The sequence below is a fragment of the Parambassis ranga genome, chromosome 20, assembly GCF_900634625.1.
Source record: "Parambassis ranga chromosome 20, fParRan2.1, whole genome shotgun sequence".
NCBI classification, from domain to species: Eukaryota; Metazoa; Chordata; class Actinopteri; family Ambassidae; genus Parambassis; species Parambassis ranga.
The window spans coordinates 6,497,931-6,511,493 of NC_041040.1; the positions used below are offsets into that span (position 1 = coordinate 6,497,931).

General features: G+C 43.6%; 1 protein-coding gene across 2 annotated transcripts in view; it reads left to right on the top strand.

The window, feature by feature from the left end:
• pard3aa (par-3 family cell polarity regulator alpha, a) overlaps window positions 1–6,704 on the top strand; it is a 296,902-nt gene extending 290,198 nt beyond the window's left edge. For both annotated transcript variants that reach the window (XM_028433418.1, XM_028433417.1), the window contains exons 23-24: window positions 1,211–1,356; window positions 5,563–6,704. In XM_028433418.1, coding sequence (XP_028289219.1) covers window positions 1,211–1,356; window positions 5,563–5,980 — 564 coding nt within the window. In that variant the 3' untranslated portion in view covers window positions 5,981–6,704. The remainder of the gene's footprint in view (window positions 1–1,210; window positions 1,357–5,562) is intronic.
• Window positions 6,705–13,563: the final 6,859 nt, after the last annotated feature.

Consider the following 13,563-nt stretch of genomic DNA (forward strand, 5'->3'; position numbering starts at 1 on the left):
ATTTGGCTCGGGTAAAATAATTTCTCTCCCTCTTACACTTAATCTGATATTCGTTTATGCGCTCTATACTTTCGGAGCCGGAGGAACATGTTGTTGCAGTGAAACCTGAAACATATGAGTCCAATTCACTTTACCCACGTGGAACACTATTATGTTTTTAAGACTTGGAGGGCTTGAGAAAGGACTTGCTATTGACGCTGAGTGAAATGTAATTGCGCTGTTATTGCAGCTGTCCAAGTGAGGAGGAAAGCAGCCATTTCAGAAACACAAGATGTTTCCAAGAAGACGTTGCTGCTGACAGCCTTTCATTCCGCCAACGAACCTTTACCCCATCAGTCCTTGCTAACATGTACTGTTACACGCCAATCCTGGCCCCACACACACACACACACAGAAAATTCCTGTCCAAGCTCCCATCCAAGCACTGATGCTGTAATTTAAAAACCAGGCGAAAATATTTTTTTAATATTTACTTTGACAAAAATGTATGCATACAAACCAGCCACCTGCCTACCACATTATCGTCCCAGCCTTATGAAAAGTGACACTTGGTCAAGCCACGCGTGCGACACCTCCTCAGCTCGCTTCTCTTTAATTGGCTTGTCATGTTCTTTCATCAGCCGGCTCGTTAGCAGTGTGCTGGTGTTGAGGGAGATGATATCTCCATGTCAACCTCGCAGAGATCAGACAACAGACCCTCGTACACACTGGTTACAGGTTAGCCGTGTGTAGTCAAGTCACACACACACACACACACAAATGCATGTGAAGTGAAGTAATACTCATCTATATTTGATGTTCTTTAGCACAACTGTGGTGTTTACACCCGTTTCTCTTTTCTCTAAAGTGATGTAACCTGTAGCCAGCATGAGCAGGGTCTCCCACTGCAGCTGAGAGTTCTGCCAATGGATAGTAATCCATGTGGCAAAGTGTGTATGTATGCATAGTTGTGTGCCTGTAAGTGGGGGATTTCTAATCCACTGTCACAGGTGCATTTTTCAATGCTGCAGTCATCATGGACTCACACTCTTTAACTAGGTGTTCCCAGAGGCCTGTTAAACACACAGGAGGCCTCACACTGTCAAACCACTGGCTGTGCAGTGGGAGAGATATTCCATTACTTCAGTGTGTGTGTGTTTGTGTGTAAACACTGAACAGAACTGCTTTGTTTGGTGTCTCACCTGTGTGTATTCATTTGTCGGTGTGACAGGTGAGCAATGGGACGGAGATGCCAAGTGGACGCCGCTCTGTGACAATGGAGTCTCAAGCACAGAAACAGCAGCCGCAGCAGCAGCATCAGCAGGAGGACAGAGATGGTTTCCAGCAGGGCTCCAGACAGTTCAACTCCCTGCCGCGGTGAGACCTGCCTCCCTTTCTCCTGCCCCCCTGTCTCTGACTTATCACGTTCTTCCTGCCCTTTCTCAACCCCTTCTTTTCACTTTTTTCGATCTCCATCAGTCTCCTCTCTTCTTATATTTGCCTTTATCTTTTTTTTTTCATGGCAGTCAGTCACCACAAAGCCACTTTTAACTCATCTCCAGACATTCAAATGATTCTTAGCAAAACTCTTTGAATGAAATCATTTAATGTGATCGTTAGGAATTATTTGACTGATATTCAACTTCATTAAGTCCATGCTGACCCCGAAGAAGTGATGACTTTGTCGCAGGCACCGCCCACTCTCTCTCTCTGACACTTATAATAACAGCTCTTAAATCGTGTTTTTAAAAGGAATTTCCCTCTGAGCTACAATCGCTGCCCTTCATCTTCCTGTTTCAGTTCGTTTGCATATTTGTCAAAGAGGTGCCAATAAAGCTTTCCATATCTTACATCTCGGAGCCTTCAGGGGGAAATGACTTAGTATCAATATTTGCAGTTCCTGCCATTGCTTTTTAAAGTGTCCTTACTGATGGTCTGAAGTTTTCTAATCCAGTCGTTGCCGGTGGAAATTTACCACATTTGAAGCTTTACGTCCTTGAAGGGAGAGTTCCTAAAGGATGTATAATTCTATCCTCTGATTGTGTAACAAAACAATTCGAAAAACATTATTATCAAATATCCTATGTGAGTTTTTAGTCTAGAATAATAAAAAGTATATGAAAGTGATTTATTTAAGTTTTCCTGCTTGCCAATTTAAACAAACTGAAAGCACTTGTGAGTGTATATTGTGTGAAGTGTGTGTGGTCTTTTCATTTTCTTGGCTAGAATAGCTCTCTGCAGCCTTTCCTTCACAGACATTTTCCTCCGCTGCCTAGGAACAGTCACAGCCAGGTCGATTAAAACATGTTCCTGTCTATGGCTATGGATTTGCAGTCCACATGGACACATAATCAATGTGGTCTGTATAAGCCGGACTGATCTATGCATTCCCTTCATAGGTGTTATCTGCCGGCATCTCATGTGATGTGACAGTTGCCTCGAGCTCGGCCCTTTCTCTCACTCTTGAGTTGCTTCTCTTGGGAAAGTTTACCCAGCCGGCCAAAAAAGCCCAGGCGAGGCTAGCCTTTGATATGCATTCCTCTCATAATCTCATAGCGACATGAAGCAAAGAGTCGCATGAGCTCAGGCTTGGCGCTTGACCCCAGATCAGGATTTTCCGACCCCTTGGTCTTGGTGTGGCTCCTCATTAAGGAGTTGAAGTCTTACATCCCCAGATTAATAACCAAAATTCCTTCCAACTCCAACCACACGTCTCTTTTTTGGAACCTCCTCATCCCGTCTTTGTCTTCCAAAACAGGAAGCCTGAGCAGTCATCTGAAAAAGGTGGGGGGCATTCCCTCAACCCGAAGAGCTTCCAGAAGTAGCCATGGTAGCTGGTTATCTGATGACGGTCAGGCTTAGCTCGCTGTCTGGGATATGAGGATTGGAAGTGCACTAATGAAGGCTTGTTGTTGGAGCAGGATTAGCGGTGACAGGCAGTGGAGGGCGAGAGGGCCCCGGAGAGGAACCAGTGTTTTAGCAGGAAGGAGAGACCGCTGATTAGCCTGAGAGAGACGCACTCACACACAGAAAAATACACACATGACTGCTGTCGAGATAAGGTTCTTACCCATGGCCCGAATCAACTGCCAGTAGCTCCTCCATTTACCCATGCAGGCGTGTGCATTCCTCAGCCAAAATAACATTGTTCCACACTATAAAGAAAACATTATTCCAGGTTCGTAGACTATTTATTTGTACAATATAGAAACGATTGTTTCATTGCCCATTGGATGCATTTGGGGCTTCTCCCTAATCATCTGGAGTGTGTTCGTGTGTGTGTGTGAGTTTTCTCCTCCTCCTCATAAACTCTGATTCTTCCCAGCTGTTTTAAAGAAACACAGAGCGGCCACAAATTTTTCTGCGAGCCAACTTCCTGGCTTTGTTTGTTATTTTCTGTCATTCTAAATTTACCCCACTCTCTGGCATGATGTATTTTCCCATCCCCTCCCTCTATAAAATGTAACTAATCTACTTTGTGACATATTCTGGCGCAGGAGTAGAGGTGATAAGAGAACGAAATCCCCCAACGCATCAATCACAATCACATTCCTGTGGATCCATGCCATCTCTGCTCTCCTCTTCTTCTTCTTCACCGTTGTCTCTTGTCTGTTTTAAAAACGTAAAAAGGTCACCGTGGAAACGTCTCGTGCAACAGGCGCTCTGGGTTTTTTTTTTTTTTTTTAAACAAGCAGCTCCCTCATGAGCGGTGCTGGCTGCTCAGTAAAGCCAAGCCGGGGTGTAAATGCATGGCGGCTCGCCCAGACAGCAAAACCCAGATACGGAGCATGTGGTGGGGCTCTCTCTGCAGTCTGTCCCTACATCTGCCCCTTCGCCAATTACCCTCGTACTTACACGCACTCTACATGCAGGCGCACACGGCAGAACAAGACGGTGTGTTTGTGTTGTACACCACATAAAGCCAGCAGATTTGTCCGCATATGCATTAATGTAAGCTTACAAAGGGTACTCACATTACTGTGCCATGTGTTCAGCTCCGTCTCTCCCTTTAGACGCTGTGGACCACAAGGGCTCTCATTAGTAATGCTGGTATTGTGGGGGTTCTCTACAAGCTTCAGCAGTTGCTTTAACATTATGTATCTTGTGGTTCATTAGCTGGATCTATGCGTCACACAAAGGGTTAATGGTCAGGTCTGTTGTTGCTACCTGTGGTGCCTATTTTTATTTATATCTGCAATGCAGATTTCAGCTGTTGATATCACCACTGCAACACCTGATGCTATATTTACGTTTTCTATTATTCCAGCCATCATCACCTATTAGACATCATGACATTCCAATTTGTTTCTTTTCCCTCGTAATAAACAGCAGTGATAAGATATTCATTATATGTGCCAAATGCATAAGATTGGAAGCCATTCTAAACCTCATCACCCTCTTCATCATGGTTCATGCCTCATTATAAACCCTGTCTTCACATCCTTTCTGCCCCCTGAATGCAGGAATGCAGCCTCGCTTTCAGTAAAGTTTCTGTCCATGTCAGCCAAAAGTCTCTGCAGGTCATGAAAACTCTCACATCTCATCCATCCAGGGGGGTAAATACACCTCAGACCTGTATCCTGTAGTCTTAAGTCTAAAAATAAAACTATTAAGAGTTGATTTTCAATCAAATATCTTGGCTTTTAAAGCATTATTTGGCAAACAAAAGCTCAATTTCTCTCAAATGCAGGTGTGTTGGCTTAAAAGCATGCTGGACACTTGTCTCCCTCAGCGGTCTCACTGCACTGTGGACTCAAACGCCCTTTAAAAGCACATAGTGGGTCAGTGAGGTGTGAATGGGATTTCTCTTAGCACCCTTGATGCAGAGGACACTGTCACGGGTCTTCCATCACACGTCAGCCTTAATGGATCCTAATAATGGGGGAGCAAATTCTACACTTTAGCCAAACACCTAGCAGTTTCCAGTGGTGACTTTTCAAGGCCAATTTTTAGAATGGGAAGCACGTGTGATGTGTGAGAGATAATATGTGTGCGTCTGGGGTTGTCCTGTCAATATAAGGGCTGGCAGGCAGGCTGAAGATGAGTGGAAAGCGGATAACGCTGTGAAGCCTGCCATTATTCTGTCTGTTCTGTAAGTGCACCCGTCTGCATCTCCAAAAAGGAGTTAAATGGATGAAAGCAGCCATTTTTCTCAGGGAGGTTTTAACATTTGTGTTTGTTTACGATGTGGAACTAATAGTCCTGTGGGGCTTCAGGCTTCCGCCGTTTGTTTCCTGTGTAATTCATGTCGCTGCCTTTATGTCAGTGGACTCAGTGTAATCATGCAGCAGGCTAAAACAGATCCCCCTGCGCTCCACTCATGTTTCTTTCAATATTGGAAGTGAATACAATGACCACATCCTCTTTTTAAAAAAAAAAATGGCCACATTCTCTGCTGAAGTGCAGTTTCTTTTGAATTCTCTTTCAATAGTGCCGACACAAAGGCTGCTGCAGTAAAAAAAAGTGTTTTTAAACTGAATCAACTGCTATCCACCTACTTTGTCTTTAGATTCAGGTGCTATTTAAGGTGACTCACTCAACAGCATGATTGACCTCTTCCCCTGTCTCTCTCTGTGTGTTTAGGCAACCCCGTAAAACCCCCAGCACAGCATCCCAGGACTCATGGGACAAGGCGTACGCGCCCTCCGAGGGATTCCACACCTCCAAGGAGAACCCTCGCTACGTTGGAGGCACGGGGTCACGCAACGGCTACCTGGGGACGACCAGCTTTAACGCTCGCGTCCTGTTAGAGACCCAAGAGCTGTTGAGGCAGGAGCAAAGACGCAGAGAGCAGGAGGCCAACAACAAGGCCAGGCCTCTGCCGTCCACACAGGAGGCGCCCAGCAGCAGCAACTACAGCCGAGACCAAACTCAGGCTTCAGTGCAGCCTCTGCGTCAGTCCAAGGGCCCCTACAGACAGGACGTTCCACCATCTCCCACTCAACTTGCCAAGCTGAGCAGGCTGCATGGTCCAGAGAAAGGAAAGCTGTTTTATTCCTGAGACAGTGAAAAGGAATGTCTTTGGGTGATTCTAACAAGCATTTACATTTTTTATATAACATGCTGAGATTTTTATGGGACTGTTGTTATAAAATTTTAATATTTAAAAGGAAAAAGATTTTTTTAAAGACATGATTCTTATTAGCTGCATCAAAAAGAAATGATCAGAGATGTTTTATTGTCCAGAATTGTGATCATATATCCTTGTGTATATATATATATATATATATATATATATATATAAGTGCCTTTCTGTCCATGGATTGTTTACCTTTTGTAGGCATCGGCATGTCAATCAGCCGGAGTGGGACATAACCTCCACAAACCCAGGAGCAACACATAGTCCAGTGTAGCACCAAGGTGCTGGCAGGGATCAATGCCACGGTTGTATCAATGAGGCGTTTTTTTACTGGTCATGGAGACGTTATCAAGCAATACTTTGTGCAGCCATGTGAGTGTATGTGTGGAGGTTAAGAAGCTTGCGTGGAGTCAGAGCTTGAGCTTTTTGGGCATGAACGCCCACTCCTCTCAGTTCAGAGACGTGTCCCTTTTGGTTTCAGACACAGCCCTTAGTCAGAGACTGTATCCTCTTTCCACCCCGCGCTTGTATTCAGTATGATAATCCTGAATTCTCTCTCCCTCTCTGCTGGCTGCTTTATCTCATTTTTTTTTCTCTCTCTCCACATTGTCACCCTCACCATACGGCACTCTCAGTGGAGCATAAAGCTTCAGATCTTCTTTATTTCTTCTCTGCTCCACCCACCAGGGGAATCCAGCAGCATAAACGGGGTCAGGTCTGGGTTATTAATTAATGTGCCTCGTTAAAAATGGATGCACCCACCCCCCCACCCCCCCAAAAGCTTTGTGTGTGTTTGTTATCATGCGTGGACGAGGAGAGAGAAACAGCGACCTTGCTGGCGTGGCTCTGGCCCTGGCTTCACCTAGAATGATTTGGCTGTAGGTGTCTGAGCTGAATATTTCATCAGGGTGGTTACGTGGGAAACGACATCGGCTCTGTGGTGGGTGGGCTCAGTGTGGGACTTTCTATCCAAAAGGCCAGATACAATGGAGCTGATTTTGTTTTCCTTCATGATTATGTCCATTGATAGAAAACCACTCGGGAGCTTTTTCCGTTGTTCAATCAATAATTAGTGGTGTATTTTTCAAAGTGTGTGTCTGTGTATGGATGTCCGTGTATGTCTGTGTGTTCCTTTGTTTCATTTTTTTTCAGACTGAGGAGAAGTTTTGCTATGTGAGGGAAAGGTGACGCATACTGTGGTGTTACTGCTAAGTTTAGCTTTAGCAGACTGTAACCACAGTCTGCATGTAAACACACTGCTTCTGAACAAATATGTTGGATTATGTACCAAATAACAACTATTTTAAAAAAGCAGCAATCTGTCCTTAATCCCACGTCTAAATACCCAGGTTTAGGTAGCACTTAGTAATAACGTTTTATTACTCAAAGTGCATTATATTTCACTCCTTCCTTCCTCCTTCCTGTTATCTTGAGTCTGGTCAGGCTAGCAGCAGGCTAAGCAGGGTATTCCAGACATCCCCTATCCGATTTTTTAACTTCTTCCCGTAGGATTCTAAAGAGTTGCTAGACCAGATGGGATACATAAACCCTCCAGCAAATGCTAGATCTACTCCTGGTTCCCCATCCCAGCAGGCCTGTCCCAGTAAGCCTCCTGAAAAGACACCTAGGAAGCATCCTAGCATCTGGCTCCTTTTGATGCAAAAAAAATGAACTATTTTATTGAGGGATCCCTTCGATGCCCAAACTCCCCACCCTGTTTTTTTAATGTTAGGCCTGAGCATCCTTCAGAGGAAGTTCATTTCCAGCTTTTTTTTATCAACAGATTTCTCTCTCTCCTCCCAGAGCTCATGGCCATAGGTGAGGCTTGGAATGTAGATCAACTGGCAGTTTCAAACCTTCACCTTAGGTCAATCCAGCTTAAGTTGCACCATTCCACCTGTGCATCACATGCACCATTACTCACGAACAACATCATGAGATGCTTAATCTCCATCACTTCACTTATATCCTTTCTGCTTCACACTTGGTCACAAACAGGCTCTGATTAGGAGGTTCCTTAAGCACTTTACAATGATTCGAATTCATTCTCCTGTGGGGGACTAATACAGGATTATCTTATCTTCATTCACACACTTAACATCTGTTATATCAGGTTTTTGCCTGCATTCAGAAGCAACACTGGCTGCCCAAGTGCCCTTCGGCAAAACTCTGGGCTGGCTATTGCATTGCCAACCTTCCAACCGCATGCGTTAAAGAGCCATTGTGGTTCAGTTGGCAGAGAGGGGGATGACCACTAATCGCACCTTACATGTCAAAGTGTGGTTACAGTTTGCCTTCCAGTGGTGAGACTATATGTTAACAAGCACATAAAAAGGAGCAAGTAAAATACAGCACTATATGTTTGTTTGTTTACCAATTTTCCAGTGTGTGTGCGCGTGTGTGTGTGTGTGTAGGTGGACATGTGTTTAAGTGTCTGTAAACGCTGCCAGTAACTGGATGCTCCAATATGTCTATGAATATGTCTTGGCAGCTATATGAACCACTTGGCTGCTGAGTGGGAGAGGAGCAGGGGAGTAGGAGGGAGAGAAGATGGGAGGCCTGACCTTGCAGATGATTCAGTCAATGGAGTAATCACAACTATTCCTCTGAGTCTGCAGTACAAACAGGAGGTTACCGACGAGGCAGCGCTCACTTTCGCTGTCTCTTCTTCTCATTCTCCGTGTTTATCTCCCTCATCTGTCTGTCAGTTTGTGTTTTCTTTTCTTCTTCTCGGGTAGAATTACCGCTTTGTGTAGATGAAAGTAGTGACGGCTGTGTGTGTGTGTATGTGTGTGTGTGTGTTGGGGGGTGTTTAACTGATGCTTCCATCTTTAATGTGTCTCATCATCATGAACTGGGGGGAGGTGCTTGCAATATCTTTTTCCTCCTCATATGCAAACCTGATAGTATCCCATAATGCACATTTATTACTCGCGTTGTGTAATTAATGTTTGTATGCCGCCTCTGTGACATATGGATTTTTCACATAAAGCTATTGTTTCGGGGGATTTTTTTTTTTTACATCCTGGAAGAGATGAGAAATATATTGTTATTGTTTCATCATGTTTTATGGCCATCCTTCATTGTGTTTTATTATCCACAATATGGTACGACGCTGGTGAAAAATGACTAATGTGTAAGCACCGTGAAATTTTCCTCTATACAACAGTGTATCATTAAGACATGTTTCTGAGCTTTTCTGTACATACAGTATCAACATTTTTCACTGAATAAAGTCAGGATAGTATCAATCCTTGCAACAATAATTCTCATTGATTGTGTTGTTTTTAAAAGTCACAAATGGCCGCTCTTCTCTGTAATAACCCAGCAAACTAATGCAGGATTGAGACAGAAGCTTTGTCTTGTGACAGTGACAGCTGCAGCTACTATCTGAGGAATTGACTGAATTTAATGGTGACCCGTTGGCAGATGAGTATAAAGCAGACATAAAAATAATATCATATCAACCTATGTCTACTCAGAACTCAAGATTAATCAATAACATGTGATTTTTAATGACATTGCACATGCAGTAAATGCACATTTTAAGCTACAACACATTGAAAAGGTGCCATGTTATTCATATTGTTGGGCAGCAGTGGCTCAGTGGTAAAGCAGGGTTGTCCTGGGTTGGTGGTTCAATCCCAACTCCTCCCTAGTCATTGTTGTGTGTCCTTGGGCAAGGCACTTTCCCCACATTGTCTCCAGTGCACTCACTGGTGTGTGGCGCTCTTGGCTGGGCAGCCTTAAGCAATTTCCCTGATGGGATTATTAAAGTATTTCAAAATTCAAAATATGCCTTTTGGTGATGCTGGGCTGCAGGTTAATTTGGATAAGTCTCTGTTTGAATATCAGGCTGTAGTACATTGAGATCTCTTAGTCACCACACACTCTCATGAATACATTCTCAGAAACATTGTTTTCAGATTTGGCTCAAATGTCACCCTGACCTTTGGTGACCAATGGTCACAAAAATCGCTGAATACTGAGGGGATACAACCACAAACTGTAACTCTATTTTTCCATTGTCATTATATCATTGCTGGATTTGAACTATAGGAAAAACTTCTCCGTCTTTTTGTCATCTGGTTGCCAGATTCGTCCTCAGGCATTCTAACTGCTAAAAATGAAAAGGGAAGAAAAAAAGCAAGAATCTTTTCCTCTTATTACAGGAGGAATGTCCAAACAAGTTCCGTTAGAGCTACAGCTATACACTGGCAGCTGCTTAAAATATGGTTTCCTCATATGTAGAGACAGGAGTGCGAGAAAAAGAACATAAAAAAAGCACATTCCCTCTGTCTGAATGTCTTTAATCTCCATAAGGTCAGTGTAACGGCTGGCCAGGAGGTTTCGCCTAGAGCTGGCTTAACTTCTAATAACATCCTGTGAAGACTCTGATGGTGATAAAGACAATAGTCAAATTTATGATGTCCAACCACAAGGCAAAGGTTTAAGAAAGCACCGGTGCATCACAGAACTCCTGCCAAGTCTGCCTCATCCTGAGGAAGCAATAAGCTTTGAAAGGATCCGTCTGGTCAGAGAGGAAATGTACCAGAGAGAGCACATGCATCGGGGATAAAGGCTTCCACTTGTCTATATATCACCTTTGGGGATCAGAGTGAAATTTAGGTGAAGATAGAGAGGAGACCAAACAGTGGAAATCTGCCCAGGCTGAGAGGCCAGAGCGGATTTAAACCCTGAATAATACCTCGAGGGGGAATTTAGAAGTAACTCTACTCTGAAGATCCCCACTGAGCTGCAGTCCCTGGCTCTCCATATTACTTTTGATTGAGGGTCAATAGAGCAAATGGAGAGAAATGATCCTGAAATGGTCCCATCTGCCTTCGCAGTCACTTTTTAGAAGCAGCAGTGGTTCTTCTTTCACCCTGACCAAACGCAAAGAGGTTTTTTTGTTTGTTTGTTTTTTTACAAAATGAGACTGCGTCCATTCTTGCTTTATCATATAGGTGGCGGTAATGCCACCTGCCACAAAAAAGGATGGAGAGGAGAAGAAGAAGGTACTAGGAAGTTTTCTGTTGGCAATGTGTGTGGCTACTGCTGCTAGGTCTAAAGCTAGAGGGCTTGTCCTTCCTCTTTTGTGTACAATGACAATGTGTTGGTCATGGTCGCTTCAATCTGCAGGAAACACAGATCAACAACAAAAAAACCACCTTCACCAGCCTGCAGATGTTACCCCAGCAGAAACAGTAAGTGGATTTGCGAAACCTGGAATGAGTTCCTACTTCTCATTAAATCTGAGGTGTTTGTTGTTGTGGTCTTGTGTGTCTGTTAGAACAAGGTTTTCAGAAAACCTAAACCTAAGTATTATTTTTTTGTCCTGTAATGACTTCAGATTTCTCCAGATTTATGCTGTACGTCTATTCATATGATACGTAATGGAGAAACATTTGAGCTTTTATAGATGATCAAATATTTCTGTTGTGATTTGTGGACCTCCACAAAACTGACATCACCAATATAAATCCAGTTGACGTCCACAGAGTCCATCCTAAGCCATCAAAACTCAATAGGTTTCACCTCTGCCTGATACACAACGCAGTATGTAACCCGCTCTGTATCAGCTTGCACCTTTAACACTTCGAAGCCTGAGGGAACAGTAAAGCTGTCTGTGGGCCGCTCCGTCCCATCATTACTCACACATTACTCACACTCAGCTCTGCTGAGTCTTTAATATCCCTCCTTTTTGCATTCTCCCCCCATCATAATACTCCATAATGAAAACCTTCAGCCATTTCCAGTGATCAACAGCAGACTCTGTCATCCAGCCAGTTTGATTTCATTACTCCACTTTGTCCTCTTGACCCGTGCTGGCCAGACCAGTAGACCCCTGTGTTGGCGAGTGCAGGCGCTGATATGAGAAGCAGATGTGCTTCGTGTGAACTGCTGGTAGATAAAACTGCTTGTGTCCCGGGATCAGGGAGATCGTTTTTTTTTTTTCTACCCTCTTTGCAGTCTTGTGATGGCTGAGTCACAGTCACCTGTTTTGGGTTGAAGAACCTGCTGCTTTCTCTGATCCACGATCTGCTGCCCCACTGGGATTTCAAAAGCGGAAGCCGACTCTGCTGTAGGAAAAGCCGTGGCCATAAATCTCAGCAGATGCGCAAGAATGCCAATTGTGAGAGGCTGATGTATTACACACACACACACACCCACACCCACAGACACACACACACATACCTGGGGGATCTTCCCTAAAGCATTGGGCAACATCTGGTGAGTGTGTGAGGAGAGGATGGTCTCTGTAATGTGGGCAGAGGAGGGAGGAGGGCTAGTGTTTGCCTCTGTGTCTGTGTGTGTGTGTGTGTGTGTGTGTGTGTGTGTGTGTATACAGATGAACCAGTTTACTGAAAGGATGACCAGATGAGAAACAGAGAAAGCAAACAGTGTTCACCAGAACGGGCCTCGCCTCCCGCTTAGTGTGAGAAATTACAGTGAACTGGAATCCAGGAGCTTTTACTGACACACATTATGTGAAAGTGGAGGAAAATGTTTTAGGCCAGCAGACCCACTGTTTGACCTTTAATAGGAGTTAGAGGTGTGGTCTCTGTGGAAGAAGTTACCAGAGCTGAGCTGACATGAAGCTGAAGAGCTGTGTACTTGTCATTTTTCCTCTTTCTCTCATACTTTACAACAGTATCAAATTAATTCTGGCTGACAGAATGAGAGTCACTGCAGATCCAAGAAAGTCATAATATCTTCTAAACAATCTCGTCAGGAAGCATTTGTATTAGATTTGTTTTCAATTCTGTCCAAGTTGGATCAGGGTTTCTGTTGCAGCTCAATAGAAACAAGCCTGAAAGTGGATTGTATGGCTGTTGTCACTGTCAGAGCCAGAACATCTGTCAAGAGAAAGCTGCACGATCGGACTGATGTTAAAATATGGATAAGAAAAAAAAAACAGTAGTACAAATATGTATTTTTGGAGGAAGTACATTTTGTTTATTTTTTTTATTTTAGATACTTTAGTATCACAACAATGACTTAGGGAGGAGTTGGGATCAAACCACCAAACTTCTGGTTATTGGACAACCCTGCTATACCACAGCACCACTGCTGCTTTTTTCAATCACTATACATATAAGATTTGAAATAAGTAAATATGCTCATACCTTGGTGCTGGTATTATTAACACCTATGCTGCTACTGTTAGTCAAGGTCAAGCTCATTATCTATATATATATTCTACAGAACTTAAACTAATCATTTCTCTTTGAATATGTTGATTATTGCCTTGATGAAATAATTGTTTAGTCTGTGAGGAGAAAATCTAAAAATACTGATGATCAGTTAGTTTTGTTAGAATAACTATTACTGCAGGTAATTACAGAGAATCTGTTGCATTTGAGAAGCTGTAGCACCATAAGCCCAGCCCTGCCCAGACATGGACTGTATTCTACCGGTGGGCTGTGTAGGCCTCGGTGTAGCTTGTTTTTGTTTTCCTATACATTTAGAACTGTCTTGTACTCTGTCAGCATGTTTGTCTT